At 38.0% G+C, this 21,083-nt stretch overlaps 1 protein-coding gene across 2 annotated transcripts in view; it reads left to right on the forward strand.

The window, feature by feature from the left end:
- Window positions 1–794: 794 nt before the first annotated feature.
- Window positions 795–21,083, forward strand: part of bank1 (B cell scaffold protein with ankyrin repeats 1) — a 188,610-nt gene continuing 168,321 nt past the window's right edge. For both annotated transcript variants that reach the window (XM_008118265.3, XM_008118264.3), the window contains exon 1: window positions 795–1,044. In XM_008118265.3, coding sequence (XP_008116472.1) covers window positions 1,029–1,044 — 16 coding nt within the window. In that variant the 5' untranslated portion in view covers window positions 795–1,028. The remainder of the gene's footprint in view (window positions 1,045–21,083) is intronic.

A 21,083-nucleotide genomic window follows, 5' to 3' on the forward strand; every position in this document is an offset into this window, starting at 1 on the left:
TATGTGTTGCATAAAAACCTTTGTGTTATAAGAAGGTCTTCTTTAGTACCACGGGAAGAAATCATGATCCAGAAAAAATGGTCGACCCAACAAACCAATAAATTAGAATTTATCTTGAGATCTTATTGTATCTCAGTAGAATAAACCAGAATAACCTTTCTACTGGAACACTCTTGACAGAATTCACACTATCTCACTTAAAGTTGCATTTTATTTATATTGCTTACCATAAATAATGGCATAGAGCTGTTATCTCATACATGGCAATGAAAAGCACTTCACCTTTTGAAACTATGCAGAAAAAATAGAGAGCTCTTTTATGCAAATGAACAATAATTTCCATCAATCAGTACTGTGTACTCCAATGAGAAAATGGCCCTGATCTGCTCTAGTGGCAATGAGTAAATGAAATAAAGGAACTTATATCCAGTTCTCCAGTAGTCCAGACAGGATATCATTAAAATACACATGTCCCTATTGCCACATCTGACATCCCCAGGAATATGCTGTTGGTCCACTAGCCTTAAATGTGCAAATGCACTCTTTCCTATAAATGAAAATTGGGCCTCCAGATAGTGCACCTCTGAGCCTTCAAGGAAGTGGATTCTTGGAGTGGACCACAATGGAATCCCTGCCACTTGATCGGATATTTTGATAATTAGTTCTGATTCCATGACCTCCTCGTGTTTTCATAGTTATGCATTCTTGACAAAGATTTTGCCTTTCTCAGACCCAAAAGAGAGGAAGCCCAGTAACCACAATGCAGATTAGAGCATAAGAAGCCCCCATCAGAGCAGTTTCACTTCTGCAGTAAAACAAAGTTCCCCTTTAGTAGTCAGCCAAGAGGGAGAGGGTGAGAAAGTGAAGTTGATAAGCTGCAACTGTACATCCTTTCTGTAGAAGACGGCTGTGAAGCCTGGGTCAAGCGAATCCTGGATACCCCAGGGTTACATTATTCTGTCTCTTCTGTTCTTCCATCTGCTCTGCAGAGAGAAAAAGATATATCCTCATCTAGCAAGGGAACAACAATGGCAAACAATTCAGGTGGGTGTTGATGCTAGCGGTTTATTGAGCATGCAGAGGGAACAGCAAGGTTTACTGGGAAGGAGAGTCCTTGAAACTGATCAGGACCAGGTGGAAAGAATACTTCTCCATTTTATGCAAAGCTTCCACCACTGATTCCTATGCCAAAACCAGTTCAGATATTGGGAACGGAAGGACAAGATAGGACAAGAGACTGTCATGAACTTTCTTGAAAGGCAGAAATAGAGAAAGCTCCCTGCAAGGTTCCTTCCTGTAGCAAATTTTCCTAAACCTCTGCAAACCCAATTTTTAAGCAATATCAGTGATGGTTCACCCACAAAAGGCTGGCAGATTTCAAAAACATCACTCCTGGAACTCCTGTTTTCTTAATATTTCCCAAGCCCCAATTCCCCAGTTGCTGTTCAAACATTTTAAAAAGCCACAGGCTTCCAATTGAATTTGCAGTTATCAGAATTTGCAGTTATCAGCACTAAGGAGTCACTCACTTTTGCTGTAAGACAAAATAGTGTGAAAGATGAGTAAGACCATTGAAATTGACGTGGAGCCTAAGTCTAATTTTGCCTTTGGAATTATCAACTGTCCCTGTCCCTAGGTACTCAACCTTAGAAACACACCAAGTACTGAGTTGCGTTGGGGAAAAGACACGGGGACCCCAAAAACACCATATTGTGACCGTGTAAGAACAAAAGAGAAACAATGTGTTGTCGAAGGCTTTCATGGCCAGAATCACAGGGTTGTTGTATGTCTTTCGGGCTATGTGGCCAGGTTCCAGAAGAAACAAAAAAAGAAACAAAAAAAAAGAAAAAAAGAGAAACAATTTTCAGGAAAAGAGTAATTTTAACAAAATATTTTCTCACATAGATTTCCTGGAAAAGCAGGGTTGGTTTGTATATTAGTAAATGTACAACAGGTTAAATGTAATGTAAAGTGTTTAACTTCTTAGCATTTTAATCTTCTTTTGCTGATTGAAAATTAGTTTAACCAGTATGATTTTACAGTTATGTAATCCAAGTATAAAGATTGCAAATAAACCTTCATCATTCAGGTTAATAGTTTCCAAGGTTTTCCCTTGCTATTGATTTAATTCATTTATTGACAATAATTAAGAAAAAACAGAACAAGAATGGCCAAGAACAGGTTTAGGAGATAAACTTTGAGTTGAAACACTCAAGCCAATACTGCAAATATGAGGATAAATCAAGAGAAGTTCCATGATTTCTTTAAATCATATCTTTTATTTTGAAAATTGGAAGTTAACTTTGCAAACATATACTTCTCATAAATTTGGGTTCAGCTCAATATGTTCATCCTTGACTGAAAAGCTGATAAACAATGCACGTGAAAGGATCCTAGTAGACCAAAGGCTAGCCGTGAATAAACAATGTCATGCCAAAAAAGCCAATTTAAATCTAGATTGCATCACTAGGAATGTAGTGTCCAGCCTAAGGGAAGGAGTAGGCTTAGATCTTACTTTTGTACTGGTCACACAATTCAAGAAGGATAGCAACAAACTGGAGCATATCCAGAGAAGGCAACCAAGATGATCAAAAGCCTGAAACCAAGCCTTCTGAGTGTTGAGCATGTTCAGCTTGGATAAAAGCATACCGGGAGGTGACATGATAACCATCTTTACATATTTGAAGGGAAGTCATGTGGAAGATGGAGCAAGCTTGCTTTTGGTTAGTACATAGATTAAATTGAGAACCAATAGATTAAAATTACAAGAAAGGAAAGGAAGAGAGAGAGAGATTCCACCTATACATTATGAAGAATGTTTTCATTTCAAGAATTATTCAACGGTAGAATAAATTGCCCTGGCAAATGGTGGATTATGTCTTTGGAAGTATTTAAAAACAGGATGAATTAAACTGTCAGGAGTGCTTTACTTGTGTATTCCTACATGGTAGGACAGGGGACTAGATGGCCCTTGTGGGTTCTACCAGTTCTAAGATTTTATGATGCTAAGTGATGGATCCTCCTGAAAGTGTACACATCTTTGAAATATAATGTGACTCCTCTTGGTTTTTTATTGGTCTATTTCTTGTGAATAGGATAAACTATGTCCTAATCTTGACCTGGAGCCTCCGGTGGCTCAGTGTGTTAATTTATTACATGCATGTTAAAGCACTGAGCTGCTGAACTTGCAGACCGAAAGGTCCCAAGTTCAAATCCGAAGAGCGGAGTGAACGCCCACTGTTAGCTCCAGCTTCTGCCAACCTAGCAGTTCGAAAACATGCAAATGTGAGTAGATTAATAGGTACCGCTCTGGTGGGAAGGTAAGAGAGTTTCATGCAGTCATGCCAGCCACATGACCTTGGAGGTGTCTATGGACAATGCCGGCTCTTCGGCTTAGAAATGGAGATGAGCACCAACCCCCAGAATCGGACACGACTGGACTTAACATCGGGGAAACCTTTACCTTTACTAATCTTGACCTGTAACTCACCAGGTTTCAGTGATGTGTATTAATTTACTTTCCTTCCTATATAAGATTTCAAGTATCCTGACATGGAATATAAAGTCTTGAAGTAACCAAACCTAACCTTCAATACACTGGAATTGTATACTGTATTTACAATGTACTCAATACTAGATTTAAGAAAATTTTAAAAATCTTGATGTATGAAAGTGAAGTAGGTTAAATATATGCCATAGATTTTAGATGAAATTATTTACCGATCACATGGAGTACATTTCACTTTTAGCCCTCTCGATAGCATTTTAAAAAAAAGGACAGCCTGCCTGAGTCGAGCTGGGGTTGTGCCAGGTCAGTGTCCTGAGGATCTGGCTCCTTGGCTCTTTTTTCATTAAGAACATTTGACATTTTTATTCTGGAGAGAAAACACAAAAATTAACCTTCTGACAAAAGAGTTATAACAGAAGGCTTTTAAAAGGGAATTGTCTCATTAAGTGGGCTGACTCAAGGGACAAAAGGCTAAAATGTTTCCTTAAACTAAATGAATGCAGCTGGCATTGATGAATAATTCTACAACTGTAACCTAAAGCGAGCATTGTACATTTATGCTCTGGGAAAATCACCTCCACTGCTTTTATTCTCCAGTTGGAGAGGTGGGGAAGGGATTGAGAAGGAGACCCAGAGAAATGCTGGGAGAAAAACTAGTGGAATCCTGGAATTTGTAGCTGGGTGAGATACTAGAGGTCTCTAGCTGAGTGAATACTTTCCCTAAACTGAATATCCCAGGATTCATTAAGGTGTTGTTCTGGCAGTTAAAATGAAATCACAATGTTATAACTGAGCACTGTAAAAGGGCACCATTCTGTGACTGGATTTATACTGCCCTATATCCCAGGATCTGATCACAGATTATTTGCTTTGAGCTGCACAGCATATGAGTCTACACTGCCAGATAACCTGGGATAAGAAAATGAGATCAGATCCTGAGATATGAAAATAATTTGCGATCAGATCCTGGGATACAGGGCAGTGTAGATACAACCTCATCTACCTGAGAGCTGATTTTTAAATTAGACCTATTTTATGAGATTGCTGAGAGATTCTGAAAGGTAATTGCTGGCTTGGTCCATGAGGTCACGAAGAGTCGGAAACGACTATGTGATTAAAGAAGAAGAAGAAGAATTGCTGGCCAAACACAATTCCCATTACCCAGTTTCTCCAGAGAACTGACAGAGCTATCGGAGTGCACCATATTGCCTTTGTGTGTATGGAAACTCACTGCACTTATCATCTTGAATCCTAGGTCCTGATGCTACATCCTGATATAATCTTGTTATTTAAACCCACTTTGGTGTGGGTTTTGATGCTGTCCGGAAGCACCCAAGATTATGCTTCTGGCAATAGTGGTACAATGGTGACTAAGCAATGCTTGTGAAAATGGACCAGTTAGGGATGGGTAAATGTAGGAGCTAAGGAAATAAGACCCTTTAAATATAGTGGGATTTAACCAGATTTTGAAAAAGTTTTATGTTTAACCATACTAGTTCAGGGATTCTTGTAGTTGCAAAGCAACAGTAATTCTTCCCCTATTACAGGTATACTTCAGTTAACAAGGTAGATCTGTTCCTAGGCATTACTTTTTTAACAAAGAAATTGGTACTGGAGGCAGAAATAACATGGAAAACATAGGATTAAAAAGCAGAACAGTTCAACGTGGTTCAGTGAACATTTTATCAAGAATTAACTCATGCACATGTGAAATGTTTATTGCAGCCACACTGCAGTCTCTTCAGCCCTTTTTCATCCTATTCCTAATGGTGCTAGAAAATTTCAACTTGTCAGAGGATGAGGGAGAGGGCTAATTTGGGATAAACAGACTTTGTGAAAGGGAGCTTCTTTTTCAGAAACTTTGTCAACTGCAGTACTCCTGTACTTCTTTTAAAGAAAACACATTTCAAGACAAAACATACTTCAGGTGTTTTTCTTTTCTTCTAAGCTTGATATTTTGTAACAGCTAAGGCTAAATAAATAAACAGGCTTTAGGATATAGAGTTTGAATCTCCCTGATTTCAGAGAAAGCTCTTTTAATGTAAATTGTGCTCAGGAATACACTATAAATCTAAAACATGCATAATGACTCCTCTTTTATGACATCCATCTTCAGCTTACAGGAGAGGCAATGACAGAATGCTGCACTAATGCCTATGCCACACATGAGTTACTGCTTCTCTCCTCATTCATGAAGATAAATGCCATAACTATATCAGACGTCAAACTTATCATGTTTTGCATTGTTTTTCAACCAGGAAATATAGCTCCTATTTTTAATACGTCAGTGGTTAAAATTTCAATACGTAAATAGTTCTTTCTTTGCCTTGGAACACAAGTCAGAGTAAGTGTGGTGTAGCCCTAGGTTGGAAAATGTGCATTATGGAACTGTATCTCACAGAATCCTCCAGCTGGTATGGCTACATGGGACCTCATCACATGGGTAGAAAGCCCCATCCTAGGATGCTACACAGCCAAAATGGAGCCTGACATAGCTCATCACATGACGCAGGGCTACTTCCAACTGGGCTTCGTCCTGGCTGCATTTTGGCAGCCACCTGTATTCTCATTAACTAAGTCAGGGACAGAATGGGACCAAGCCAGGGACAGACAGGAAACCACACGTAATAGTAAGGGAGAGACTAGGGACGTTGCCGGGAGGTTTTCCCCACTGCCCCATGGAGTCACCCTACTGCCTGACAGATTCCCCTGGCTTAAGGACCTCCATGTGATGAAGTCCATAGAATCTGGGGAAAATTGTTGTTTGGGAAAATAAGTTTTCAAAACTCTGGGTGCAGTAAAAAAAAAAGTTGGTTTATGGACAGGTAAACTCATGTTGATCCACATTCATTAATTCATGATGCACACTGGGAGACTTTGTCCCAGACACTGACTCTCAGATCTACTGTGAGGATAATCAAGGCAAATTTCTCTTGAATTACTTTGAGGAAAGATGAGAAATAAATTAAATTAATGGCTAAAGACTAATGTCCCTGAACAATTAAAGAATCATACTAGGACAACAAAATAGCAATAAACTTAGACCCACTGGGCTAGATCCAGAATTAGTTATTTAAAGATTAGGCTGGTAGAAACAGGCTTCCAGCTCCCTTCACCACATGACAGCCCTTCCACCACCATCCTACAATGCTTTGCAGAACATCAAGGAATGTCATTTAATATGAATAGTCTTAGAGTTGTAAAAATTCCACAACCCCCCTCCCCCCCCCCAAAAAAAAACAAGTGAAAATACTGAGGTTTGGTTACAGAACTCCCTGTGGATATTGAAATCAATGATTTTTTTTTTTTTACTCTGTGTCCACTAGTTTTACATAGGCACACAGAATCCATTAATTCCCATGAAAACAATAGCAGAAAGGTTACCAAGACTTATAATGATCAGATACTGTATATTGTTTTACATAAGCGTCTTCCTGTTACCTGGTTTTGAGAATAAACTCCAACTCTCATATCCACAGGACCGATGTCATTTATCCACATCTAACAAAATATGTACTCTTTAGACATTTTCTAGGTTTTCCAGTGTGACATTTGGGTGTTACGTATTAGGCAAGAAGTCCCTCATTTCAATAGGGATCACTATTATCCATGGTTTTATGTCTCCACATGTAATCTAGGAATATAATCCTTCTGGATATGGACATTGTACTGAAGTTTTGAAGGAGTAAATAATATATGCATACCTTGTCTTCAACATTTTGTTCAGTATTCTGAAAAATATGTGTGCAGTTTGTGTACATTGCTTCTGGTTGCCAGAGCCGCCTCTTGGCTCTTTACAATCCAGATTGCTTTCAAAACATTTTGCATGAGGTGTTGTTTCTAGAACACCCATGCAATATAAGAAGCATGCTAATGTAAATGTAATACATTTAGGCTGTGTGAATGATATTGTAATTTAAAGGTGTACTTTCAATTTTGCTAGTTGTTTATGTTACCTCTATTGCCATATTGAAATTGCAGTTTACAAGTAATGTTACTACAAAAAACATTACTAAGGATTCTATATGGTCTGGTATGGCAGGAGTCCCATGGGGACTGACAACATGAGTTATTGCATTGGATGAAAACAACCCTAATGATGCCACTGGTTAAAATTACAAATACTTTGTTGTAGAATCTGTATGTTCGATGTTCATCTGATAAAAGAAGAACAATTAATTTCTTTGAAGGAGAAAATACCATAGCCTGGCTTTCTGTGTTACTGACAGAATTAATGCACATTTTAGTTAGCTTTATCAAAGGGGATGTTTTGGTTTTTTTCTGCATGGGTTAAGACTATTTAAGATGGTTTCACAGCACCCCAACTCCTTTAGCTCTCAGATCACATGCTTAACAGCTGTAACTGACTTGAAATATTATATCAGTGCTTATTAATAGCTGCAGTTTACTGCTTTGATTTTCTGTATATTGCCAGTGCAGAGGTAATGAATAGATATTTTCATTATAGAGCTGAGCTTCCAAGTAACAGCTTCTCATTACTATACTAAAGCTCATTAGATATTATCTGATCACATTTTATAACATTGATCTCTTCATGAAAAAATCATTTAAATTAAAAGTCTACTATTGTCAGTTAACATTAAACTTTTCTTGAAAGATTTCTCATTCACAAACGTATACATGACTATTGATTAGTCCAAGAAACAATGCCAAGAATTAATGAGGGTAAGTAAGCAATATCATATACCGTCATTCAAAAAATGAAAATGAATCATGGCTTCAGGAAAAGCCTTTAAATTGATTGTTAGCAAGATATGGAGACAGGGGCTTCATATGGCATTTTAATAAATAAGCATACTAAGGAAACCCAGCTGTGCAGCAAAGGCAAAACAGCCAAATTTCACCTCCTTTAATTGACTCAAGAATGCATTGCAATTATGTCCTTATGGTCTCTGACTCCATGTAGCAGGCACTGAAAAGCTGTAGAAATCAAACTAAGAGCGAGCTATTAGAATGCTTTACTGTATCTCCCTAGTAAACCATACCTTTCTATCTATTTCTCCTTAAAACAATATTTCTCAAACTCTGCTTCTCCATGTGTTTTGGACTGCAGCTCCCAGAAATCCCAGCCAGTTTACAATCTGTTAGGAATTATCTGAACTAAAGTCCGAACATCTGGAGGAGCACAGTTTGAGGAACACTGTCTTAAAAGCTTACAGTATGGACAAACAGCTAAGCATATGCACAAATAAACCTATGTTTAGGTCCAGGATGGGCAAAAGAACCTACCTTTAGGTCAGGGATGGAACAACCCAACCTTTTCCTAAAGTCCCCCTAAAATCATTCCCTTGAAATCGCCTTCTAAATCATTCCTGGGAGCAACCCCTAAATCATAGCCATGAAGTCTCCAGGAGCAAAATGAATAACTTCACCCCATTTTCAATCCTTCCCAAGTCTTCTTTAGGTGCCTGTGGCCATCCAAGTTTTTATAAAGGTCCATACGTGTTTTATACATGGCAAAGAAAAGGACAAAAACAATTGAATCATTCACTTCCCTGAGGCCTCATTCACAAAAAATAAAGTTAAAGAAAAGAAGAGAAAAAAGTAAATAAATATTCCACACCGTTTCTGTTCTTAGGTAGACTTTCATCAAGAGTAGAAACCTTTGGCCTTCTAGCTGTTTTCTATTGCAGCTGCTGCCATCCCTGCTCATTGGCTATAAAGATCAACATTTTTGGGAGCTGAAATTCTAAACCTGGGTCAAAGGTTCCTTTAGTTCTGACCTATTTAATGATCTCGATAAATATATATTTGGGTATTTATGGAGAAATGCGGTATTATATCCAGTCTTCACAGACTCCATGCCATGTATATATGAATATTGGCTGAAGTCCACAATGGTGGTCACAGATACCCAACCACCATCATCCCATAGCTATGTAGTGCTTCTTAGACACATCACCATTTACCAGGAAGCATCTATTAATTGTGCTTGACAGGAGTCTGCTTCCCTGTCGATTTAGAAGCAGCTGAATGATTTTCCCACATTCCTGTGAGCAATATTGGATGTATTGCAATTCCCATTCACACCAGAGATAGATCACATGTTACTTACTTACTTAGGCGATCCCTTGTAGTTTAAGAATGATGGTCCTCCTGTGTCTTGGTGGTGGACGCATAGGTGGCTGTGGAGACCTATTCTTGACCCGCATGTTCTTCCACAGTGAAGACATTGGTTTCCAGATGGAAGGCAGTCCTGGTAAGGGTTGGCTTGAAGTGCCTTCAAATTCTGCAGCAGTGCTGGTAACCACACATGTCCTCCAAGATCACATGTGGTGGTACATGGGAATGTCAGTCATCTGCTTCCCAATCGATAGGGGAACAGACTCCTGCTGATCTTAGCAGTTGCTGCCCAGTACATGGAGACAGTGGGAAATTCACAGTCCTTTGCATCCCCTCAGCTAGAAGACAATCGCACTACTTTCTCACTGAGAATTCTGGGTGTCCCTCCCTAACTTTCAGATCCCAGGATTCCATACTATGTTGCTATGGCTGTTGAAGTGGAATAACAATGCTACAACAATGTAGTGTGCTAAGGCTCATAGGGATCAAGAATACTAAACAGTCACAAATGCATAACTCGTTGGTAACTGCTTTAGGGAATTCCAGCCGGTAAAAATGTAGACACTATACAGAAATAGTTTTAAAGAATGTAAGGCAGGCAGATTGGAACACTGAGCTTAATCCATTACATTATCACTATTCTTTCACATTGCATGCTACTGCCCTGACTGTACTTAAATGTGATTATTACAGATCTCAATGAAGACACAGCTGTCTTGGGTTCCAAGGAGAAAAGCAGGATTTAAATAAAATAAATAGAAATGAAGAAAGGATGAGCCATAGTTCAGCAGACGCAAGAGTGAGTTCAGTTCTTCAGCTGGAAGGATAACATTTTACTGAACACCTTGAGACCAATTGCCAGTATGATTTGGTAGGATGAGGCTAAATGGAGCACAGAACTAGACAGCTCAGTTGCTCATTAAAAATTACTCTAATTATATCTTTGCTTTAAAGACTTTACGGCTTGTCCGTGAAGTGGGGGTGGAGACAAGGTTTAGGATTTTCACTTTTAAATGCAAATATTCCTGTTAATATTCATACTTTTTTGATATCATCATTCCAATAAATAAACATACTCACATGGACTCCATTATCCTAGAAGATGCAACAATGATAATAAATAACCAACTCCAGTGTAGCCTCACAGGCTTCAATAGGATTTTAATTAATAACACTAACCAACACACATTTGGTGTCTCAAATGTTAGACCTGTCTCTGGGTATATTTGACCTGCCAGTTACAAAAATGGCACCCATTTCCCCTTATTAGCTCTAGTTTTTGAGATACAGAATATATGCCATATACCAGTTTTCATCTGCTTGCCCATAGAAAACCATCATAATCATATCTTAAAAATTAGAGCTGATGCAGTCTGCCCAAGGCAATTTTCTAAATCAGTGCCCCCAAATAACCCCAGGAACAGGCCTAAAAACTAAGACACCCAGATTTTTTTTTGATTTTTTTTTTTTGTTCAGCTGTGCAATTCCTGCATGGTTTGCCAAGGTCTGGATCTTGGTTCACTCAGCTATTAATGGCTTGCAGATATGCTGGGGTTGTTTTTTTTTCCCTGTCCAAACTAAATCATTCCACAAATTAAGTTTTAAAATCTTAAATGCTGTCCGTTTTTGTACTATGCAATAATTAAGTGATAAAAAAGCAATTCAGTTGTTGAAAATCAAGATTGAACTATGTAATCTCAATTGAAGCAAAATGAGACAAAAACAGGTCACCAATACCATCTGTAGGGGTCAGAGCTCCAATTATTCTCTGGCTGCAGATTTCATTATATTTCATTTTACAATACAAAGAACACTGAACCAGTTATTTTTTTGTTAGAAATAATAATTAGAACTACCCAAGGCCCCATCTACACTGTCATTTAATCCAGTTTCTGAATGCAGATTAACTGCATTGAGCTGGATTATACGGCAGTGTAGACTCATATAATCCAGTTCCAACTAGTTAATCTGCATTCTGAAACTGGATTATATGGCAATGCAAATTCAGGCCAAAACTGAGCAAGGTTTTTATGTTTTGGTTCTGGACCATAGTGTTTAATGACAAACCTTTGTTCAAGATACCATACTTGTTTTCTGTGTTCAAGGTTCTCTAATCTCATCCCTGATGGTTTTCAATCAGTTCCAGATCAAGATCAACCAGTTTTAGAAGAAAGAAATATGATTTTTACTTGAATTCCTCAGATGGAATAACTGAAGTGTGGGCAAAATATTCTCAGCAGAATTTTTTTTAAATGTCTCCATTTGCAAGTAATATCCTTTTGCCTAAGTGTTCATTCAGCATAGTTTGGAGAAATACATACAATATTCGGTTTTTGTTCATTCTTTGTGACACATTTAGGTTTTTAAAACACGTTCTTTTTTTTCTTTTTTTTAACTTTTCCATTTCTGCACCTCTATGGCAACAAAATCACCCAAGCAAAAGAAGCAGAGTTAGAAGTACGTTGTTGGATAATACATTAGGCTGTAATGTTTCAAGAACAACACACTCAGCATTTATGCATATAAGATGTGGGTAAAGTCCATGAAAAGCATTTACAGAATGCTGAATATCATTGTCCAAATGAAATACTGACCATGCTAAACATTTATGTTAAGAAGCTGATTCTGGTCAATATGAGAAAAAAATGAGGGTTTCTTACCTGAAACAAATAGAGCCCAATTCAGAATCAGCACTTCCAGTTATCTTTCCTGGGTCAAGTAGAACCCATACATTGAGAGAGGGAATAAGCACTGACCTCTCTAGTTAAAAAATCCTTCACATCCAGTGTGACCGATCAGAGTGTAAGCTGATTTAACTCTGGAAATTTGTATTCTCTCTTCGTTGCTATTACAGCCTGTCAAAAAATTTTCTATATCAATATAGAGAAAAGAAATGACCTGGCTTGAATCCTGAAGCCCAGAATTCAATATCTAGATGCCTTCAAAATTACCAATTGCTGATTCCTTCTATTCAGTAAACGTCTAAATTTGTGATTGAACAACTCTACCTTCAACTAACAGGCCCTGCACTGAATTTTCAGAGCATTATGTTCCTCCTTATACTCCCACAAATATACGTACCTTAATGGTCTTTCAGTATGCAATTGTACTTAGGAACCACAAACACTTAGTGAACCACAACAAGCACATTACTTATCTGAAATATGGTGGAATGCTCAGTTATGTTAGGGTTAAAAACAACAACTGAAGTAGATATACAGAAAGATATCATTGGGCTATATCAGGCATGGCAAACTTTTTTGGGTGAGGGCCACATTGTGGGCCAGGGTGGGCCAGCCTGGGAGGGGGCAGAGGTGGACGAGGGCAGTTGGCACGGGCATTTGGTATGGGGGATCGACACGGGGGGGGGGGGGTTGAGGAAGAGAGGAGGGCAGTTGGCACCTGGAAGAAGGGTCCTCCTCTCAGCCTGAGGACTCGGTAGCCTGCCGCGCCCCCAGATTAAGAGGAGGAGAGATGCCGTTGTGTAGAGCTCTCTGGAGAGCTCTCAGCAGCAGCGTGTTTCTCCCACGGCCTCCCCTTGGCCTGGAAAAGGCGAGCCACCTTCTCCTCTCATCCTGGAGAAGGTGGCTCACCTTTCTCAGGCAAAGGGAGGAAGAGACACACACAGCTGTTGAGAACTCTCAGCAATGGCATGTTTCTCTTCTCTCCCAACTCTCAGCCCGAGGAAGATGGCCCACATTCCCCAGGCAGAGAGGAGGAAGAGACACATGCTTCTGCCGAGAACTCTTAGCAGTGACATGTTTCTCTCCTGGCTTTCCTCTCAGCAGCCCACTTTCCCCACATTGAGAGGAGGAAGAGACACACACTGCCAAACACACTCTGGAGAGCACTCTGGAGCAGCATGTCTCTGCCTCAGCCTTCCTCTCAGCTTGGGGACGCGATCAGCCACTGCATCCACGTGATGAAAGGAGGGCTAAGACAGATGGGGACCAGAGCCCAAAGGGCTATGGGCCTGGGTTACATGCCGGATTATAAAAAATAATTTACACTGTTCACTAACATATGACCCATCTCTTTGGTTTCATGTCCCCGTCCCCTGTGGGAAAACTTGGAAAATTGCTAGATACTCTGATTGTTCTATGGCACATGCATCATCAAAGCTCATGGGTCGAATTTGACCCACCATGTCCTTTTACATAGCCCTCCAGATGCTAGACTTCAACCCATGTATTCCTTATCATTAGACATTATGATTGGAGCTGATGGAAGTTGTGACACAGTAACATCTGGGAGGCTGCAGTTTGTTCTGTTTAGTCAGGAAAGTAAGGTTTGAAATTTGATACAAGTCTTATAGATATGATGTCTGACTTTAAAAGTGTCCCTTAGCCTTTCCCCAACTTTAGAGCCATAAGTGCTTTTGGATTGCAATTATCATTATCTCCAGCCTGGTGGACAATCAAAAGTGATGGGAGTTGTCATTCACTAACATCTGAATAAAAACTAAAAAGCACCAACCACTATGAGAAATATATATATATAATTGACCCTCTGTATTCTTTGTCAGTTGATTCAACAACCCTTTGAAGGCAACCATAAGCCTAATGTAGAGTTTTGTTGGAGGACATAGAACAGTCCTAGAGTATCTCTAGAGGTTTTGCAGCTCAACTTTATGGTAGGCTTCTCCTAGAAGTTACCATAGACTTCTTCTTGAGGACCTAGCAAATTTCTCAAAATGATACTGCTATAGAAATCTTTAGATCCTCCAGCTCAACTTTATAGTATGATGGGACTGGGTGTCAGATAATTCAGTAAATCTTGCCTGGGGTAAGATTGTCTTCACTCAAATGTTGAAGACACATAAAGAACTCACAGGTGCTGAGCGAACGATAGTTAAGCTCAGGAAAAGAAGAGATGCATCATTTCCCCAATGAAAAGTCCCAGGTCTTTGAACTCTGAGGTTATGGCATTGAGTAAGGATCGGCTTTCAGGTTGTGCTCAGACTGCTAGGTAGATACAAGGCTAGACTCCTAATATTTAATAGTTATGTGAAGCAGGGATTTCAAATAAGCACAGTCTGCTGAAATTCTTTCCTCTACATAACCATGAAAGGTACAGAAGTTTTTACATGTCAATGCTGGCTTAGATGAGGGCTGCAAATAGTGGTCTAAAATTCAGTTTAACTTCCCTCTGGGAAGTGAACCCAGTAGAGCTTGTATTTTTAATTAATATTCTTGTACAAATCTAATGGAAAACATTTTGTATATGTGGAAAATCAAACCAAGAAATGCCTGCCTTTTAATGCTGTTTGATCTTCTAAAAGTAAATTAACCGAAGGAGGAAAATGATACTATCAATTCAGCACCTTTTAAAGGTTTTTTTTTAACAAAAAGAAACTTGCAATGGATATAGACCCTGCATTTACTTGTATTACGATAAGTTTTCTACCTATTAAAAGGTCATAGTGTATAACTAACGCCTAAAGATAAATGAATATTATAATGATTCAGATTAACTTAAGCCTTATTTGAAATACATGGAAGGAAGACATTTCAGAGAGAAAGCGGGCAAAAATAAGAAGGACAAGTTAGAAGAAGAAATCTATGCAAGTCTTTAAATTACTTTTGGATATGATGCAATTAAGGAAAGTACAGCAGAGTAGACATGAATAATGCAGATATAATGGTGGCTCTTCTAGGGTGAAACTCAAGTTAACCAAGATGGCAGTATCCTAGAAACCAAATCTTGCCTCCAAAGATTAAAGTTAAGGAATTCTTTAACTCCTGTAGCCTTCCCTTAGCATATGTGTTCTTCCTTAATTTGACTGCATTCTGATATTGCTTGGTCCAGTTTTCATCAGTGTCCTAGTTTTCATCTATGAAATATTAGTGGATATGCATGTGCCATAATAGTTTCAGGACTTTGGAGAAACTACTATCATAAACATGTGTTGTCTGTTCTCAACAAGGCCACGGTGATGTTATTGGCCAGTAACTAAGGATTACAGAAATCAGTATCAGATGCACTTTCAAAATTATGCAGCATAAGGAAAGCAAGTCTTTGCACTTTTAAAGCTGGTTGTTAGATGTCATATAAAAATTGTACAAATTCCAATGAACTTTGAAAGTAACACTTTACAAGTATAGATTGAGCACCCAAGATTTTGAATTCTGAAATCCTCCAAAACCCATAGAAGTTTGAGATAGTGGCAACTTTGAATGTTTATGGTTCAATGTACACAAACTTGTTGAAATTGCTTTCTGGCTATGTGCATAGGACATATATGAATTATAAGGCAATTCCATGTTTTGATGTGGATCCCATCACCAAGATACCTCATTTTGTACATACAGGCAGACCCCGTGTTACAAACACCTGACTTACAAATGACTCGTAGTTAAGAACGAGGGTGAGACAACAGGAAGTGGGAGAAATCTGCCCCTAAGAAGGGAAATTCATTCCTGGAAGGTTTATCATGGGGCAAAGGTGTCTCCACTGAAGCTTTCTCGCCAGTCGTTGTTTCCACAATAAGCCAATTTTTTTCAAAATCCAATTACAGTAGAGTCTCACTTATCCAACATAAACGGGCCGGCAGAATGTTGGATAAGCAAATATGTTGGATAATAAGGAGAGATTAAGGAAAAGCCTATTAAACATCAAATTAGGTTATGATTTTACAAATTAAGCACCAAAACATCATGTTATACAACAAATTTGACAGAAAAAGTAGTTCAATGCACAGTAATGCTATGTAGTAATTACTTTATTTACTAATTTAGCACCAAAATATCACAATGTATTGAAAACATTGACTACAAAAATGCGTTGGATAATCCAGAACGTTGGATAAGTGAGACTCTACTGTATCATAGGAACAGAAAATGAGCCAAAATCTTCTGAACAAGGGCACAGACAGCAAAACAAACACCATAGGGGGTTACCCCTTCCCTATACTATGCAAAGCTTGTGTGTGTGTGTGTGTGTGTGTGTGTGTGTGTGTGTGTGTGTGTGTGTAGTTACATTTAGAAAATTTACCTGTTTTGACTTACAAATTCAACTTAATAACAAACCTACAGAACATATCTTGTTCATAACTTGGGGACCGCCTGTATATGCAAATACAGGGATTCTCAAGTCTAAAAGAATCCAAAATCCAAACCATGCCTTGTCCCAAGCATAAGGTATACTTAACTTGTAAAGACATTACTTGGAAGATATTACAATGGGGGGGGGGGGGTGAATGAATCCCACTTTAAAATCTAGGGAGTGGCTCCTGAGGTGTGTTTGGCAATCAAGGTACACCAGGATGATGTTTCCAGTCTCCTCCTCCCAATGAATGAGGGCAAAATTAACCCATCTCTTAAACAGACTTAGTTATACATATGTAACTAAATGCTGGTTCCCTGCACATTTTCTGCTGTGTAGAAGGGCCCTGAAATTGGGATCTTGTTTCTGATTACCAATCAGTAGCTGTGGCAGTGAGTCAGATCAGAAAATGATACTTAGTTACATATTCATAACTAAGTCAGTGATGTCGGAGTTTAGACTTTTTAAAGCTGCTTTTGTCTATTATGATTGTATTTAAGCTGTATTTTATTTTTATTTAATTGCCTTAATTCTCAGCTACTTTGAGTCTCAGGTGTTGCCCCCCCCCCAAAAAAAATCTGGCATACCCTGTGGATATAAAATAATTTGATGACCAGGAAATATATGCTACCACCCCAGGAATATAGGATGCAAATGGAATCCTAATTAAGGTATTTGTTTTCTGAAGTCCAGAATATAAAATTATGTAGAAAGCTTCTAGCTTGTCTGAGTTGGTAGCCTGTTAGATGGCAAATTCATGTAGCCAACACAAAATGAATTTAGTGTATGAGTGGAATAGTACAAAGCACTTTAGCAGTGTTCTCAAATGATGGGAAATGATTGGTCTAAGCCATCCAGCTTTAAAGAAACGTGCCACTAATGGAAATGGAGATGATAAAAGTCTGCTCATAAAACTTCAGAGCACTATCAGTAATCAACAGTGAGCTCATTTTTTCAGAGTCAAGCAATACCGCTGTGTTCTTATGTTGGGAAATCCTTGCTTTGATCTTACAAAGTTATCAGCAAATGAGCATATAGACTAAGGGTGGACCATCCGTGACCCTCAATTTAATTTCAAGACCAATTGGCAAGAGATCAGTGCAGACCCCTGGCAAGAACAGTCTGCTACTCCCCAAGGCAGTCAGCTGGGTGGGAGCGTTGTATCAGAAAGACAGAGACATAGAATGGAAAGAGAGCAGGAGAAAGATAGGGCGTCTCTCATCCATCTTTGGTTCTTGTTCTTCCATGTCAGTAAATCTTCTCTGGATTTGAGTCTGAATGTTAAAGTAGTTCTCAAGGGTGTTTAATCATATTCAGTGGAGAGAGAGAGAGAAAGAGAAAGAGAGAATGTTGGAAGAAGAAGGGAGGGATATGATGTCTCCATCTCTCTTTAGCTCTGGTTCTCCCACATCAGTGAATCTTCTTGGAATTTTAGTCTGATTTTTTAGGGAGTTCTCCAAGGTGATGAACCATATTCCCAAACTAGTTCATCAATCTAGATAGCACCTTTAAACTTCAGACTAAAGTCTAGATGTATTTAGACACCCATCTACCATAACATATAGGGAATATGTGCAATCATGACTGGAATGGCTCTGACTATGATTACGGATTATGTGGTTTTTAATACAGTAGAGTCTCACTTATCCAAGACTTGCTTATCCAAGGTTCTGGATTATCCAATGCATTTTTGTAGTCAATGTTTTCAATATATCGTGATATTTTGTTGCTAAATTTGTAAATACAGTAATTACAACATAACATTACTGCGTATTGAACTACTTTTTCTGTCAAATTTGTTGTGTAACATGATGTTTTGGTGCTTAATTTGTAAAATCATAACCTAATTTGATGTTTAATAGGCTTTTCCTTAATCCCTCCTTATTATCCAAGATATTCACTTATCCAAGGTTCTGCCAGCCCGTTTAGCTTGGATAAGTGAGACTCTACTGTAATTAGTTTTAATGTTTATATTGCCTTTGTAGTCTTTATGCTTTTAATGTATATGTTTATTTTTATTATTGTTTGTTTGCTAAGGCATTGAATTGTTGCTTATTGTAAGGCTGCATTGAATCCCCCTTGGGGTGAGAAGGATGAGGTACAAATACAGTAAATAAATAAATAAATAAATAATCTGAAAATACATCACACAGTCCTAGACACTTGGGAAGTGTTCGACTTGTGATTTTATGATACCAAATCCAGCATATCTATCTTGTTTGCTGTGACATAATAAAATAATAATAATAATAATAATAATAATAATAATAATAATAATAATAATAATAATAATAATAATAATACCATCATCCTTCACCATTGTCTATACTGGCCAGGGCTTACTTGGAGAGTAGTTCATGTAAGACTTACCTGTATCTCATTTAATTTAAAATGAAATCTGGTAAATCAGATTAACAAGAAATCTTAAGGTCCGCAGAAAACAGTTATAATGGCTTGTTCAGAGAAAACAGATTCAAATAGTTTCTGAATGTTTTGTCTGCATTTTTTCTCTTGCTCTAAACCTTTAGTGAGGCAAGATCATTCATCTCTTGTTCCTACTTGCAGTTCTTATCTTCTCTACATATATCACAAAAGAAAATGTTCTTGTATTTTCTCAAAGCCACACAATCAATACTTCTTTCTGAGCAATGGTTATGTGCCACATTTGGTGGTTCTGTTATATTATGCCTTTATGGGTGGCTGCACACAGTAACTTAGAGAATGGCTTGCCATGTCAGAAAGCTCCAATTCAGCTCTGGATGACAGCCTAGAATTGCCTCTTGTTCCTCACAGTAGGACTAATAATACATTTTAGTCTACTGGGCTTACGAGTACAAATAGGTGAAGCGAAGCTTAATTTTGTTAAAGTGTAATGGCTTCTATTAAGTTTTAATGGTTCAAAATTCTCCTTAACTTTCATTTATAGCTGAAATGCAGTAGTTATATTTCATTGAGACAGCAGATTACCTTATAGAGGTTTGTATGCAGATACACATAAAACCTTTGACAAAATCCACAAAGCTCTAATGTCAGACCTCCCTCTACATTACATATGCCCCAAGGAAGAAATACATCACTAACAAAGAGGACCAAAGAGACACCAATCCGTTTCCTGTGTTTTTATTTTAATCTATACTTAGAAGTGTAATTTTAAAAAAACACCTTAACATTTAAATAGAAATGAAATACAGTACAACCCTCATATCTACAGAACCAATGTCCATGGTTTCACTGATCCACATCCAAAAAATATGTCCTCTCTACACTCTCCACCATGACTCTGTTCTTGGGCTGGAACGCCTTTCTTTCCAATAGGATTCGCTATTATCCATAGTGTTGCATATCTACATAAAGTCTGGGAACATATCACAAAGAATACGGGGGAAGTAGTACATACTTGACAGCAGATAAATAAAAAAATACAACTGTCTCATCCTTAACAAGAAAAGGTGCGTTGATACATCTGTTAAAATGACATAGGTATGAATATGTAACTAAGTATAATTTCTTGATCTGACTTACTGTCAAATCTACTGATTGACAATCAGAAGTCTGTTACACATGCACCCATTTTAATTTAATACATTTGTTAAATTTTATTGATAAAATCCTCAAACGACCTAAACTAAAATAAAAATGTAGGGAAGAGATTTATACTCTGTCTGCATTCACTGACACTTGTAGTCAGTGGTGACATTTAATTTAGTTCTAGAAGTTGAGGTTTGCATGACTCCAGCCTTCTTTTTATCTCTGTGACCTAGATTTATAGCTGTTGGTGTCCATGAAATATGACTGCCAAGTTTTGAAAAATCTAAAAGTAGAATATTTGTAGTTCTTCCCTTTGATGCATTATACTAAATATAGTCCATGGCTCTCAAGCACCACAACTTAATCTCATCAGTAAAATGGTAGAAGGCAAACCAGAATTGAGCATAATGTCAAACAAGCCCACATAATATCCTACCTGAAACTCAGTCTCCATTTTGCATAATTTAATAGCACTGATCCTCCCTTTTAGATCGATAAACATTTCTCCAAACAGCATTATAAACAATTACAGTCTCAATCCTTTCCTGCTTCAAAATCAAACAGCAATAAAGCAAACTGAAATACGTTTGCTGTATTGTACGTTAAATTAAACCATATATCATATATGTCTTTGATCTGAGTAGGAAGCAATAAATACATTTTTAATCCTCCAGTTTTACACATAAATAAAAATATTATGAATTCTGCTAGCACTGGGAAAAAGAAATATGCCTTCTCCTGTCCTCTTTTAAGCTTCATACTTAAAATGTTGTCTAGTAGTTCTGTAAGCAACAGTTGCCAGAACATCTTTGGACCTTGAACTGAGTGTAATGGCTAGGCCATGGTGCTACCAATATTTGTGGAAGCATGATCAGAATAACCCACTTCTGTGAAACAGCAATGTGGGGTGAAATATGCT

Source organism: Anolis carolinensis, chromosome 5 (assembly GCF_035594765.1).
Source record: "Anolis carolinensis isolate JA03-04 chromosome 5, rAnoCar3.1.pri, whole genome shotgun sequence".
Lineage (NCBI taxonomy): Eukaryota > Metazoa > Chordata > Lepidosauria > Squamata > Dactyloidae > Anolis > Anolis carolinensis.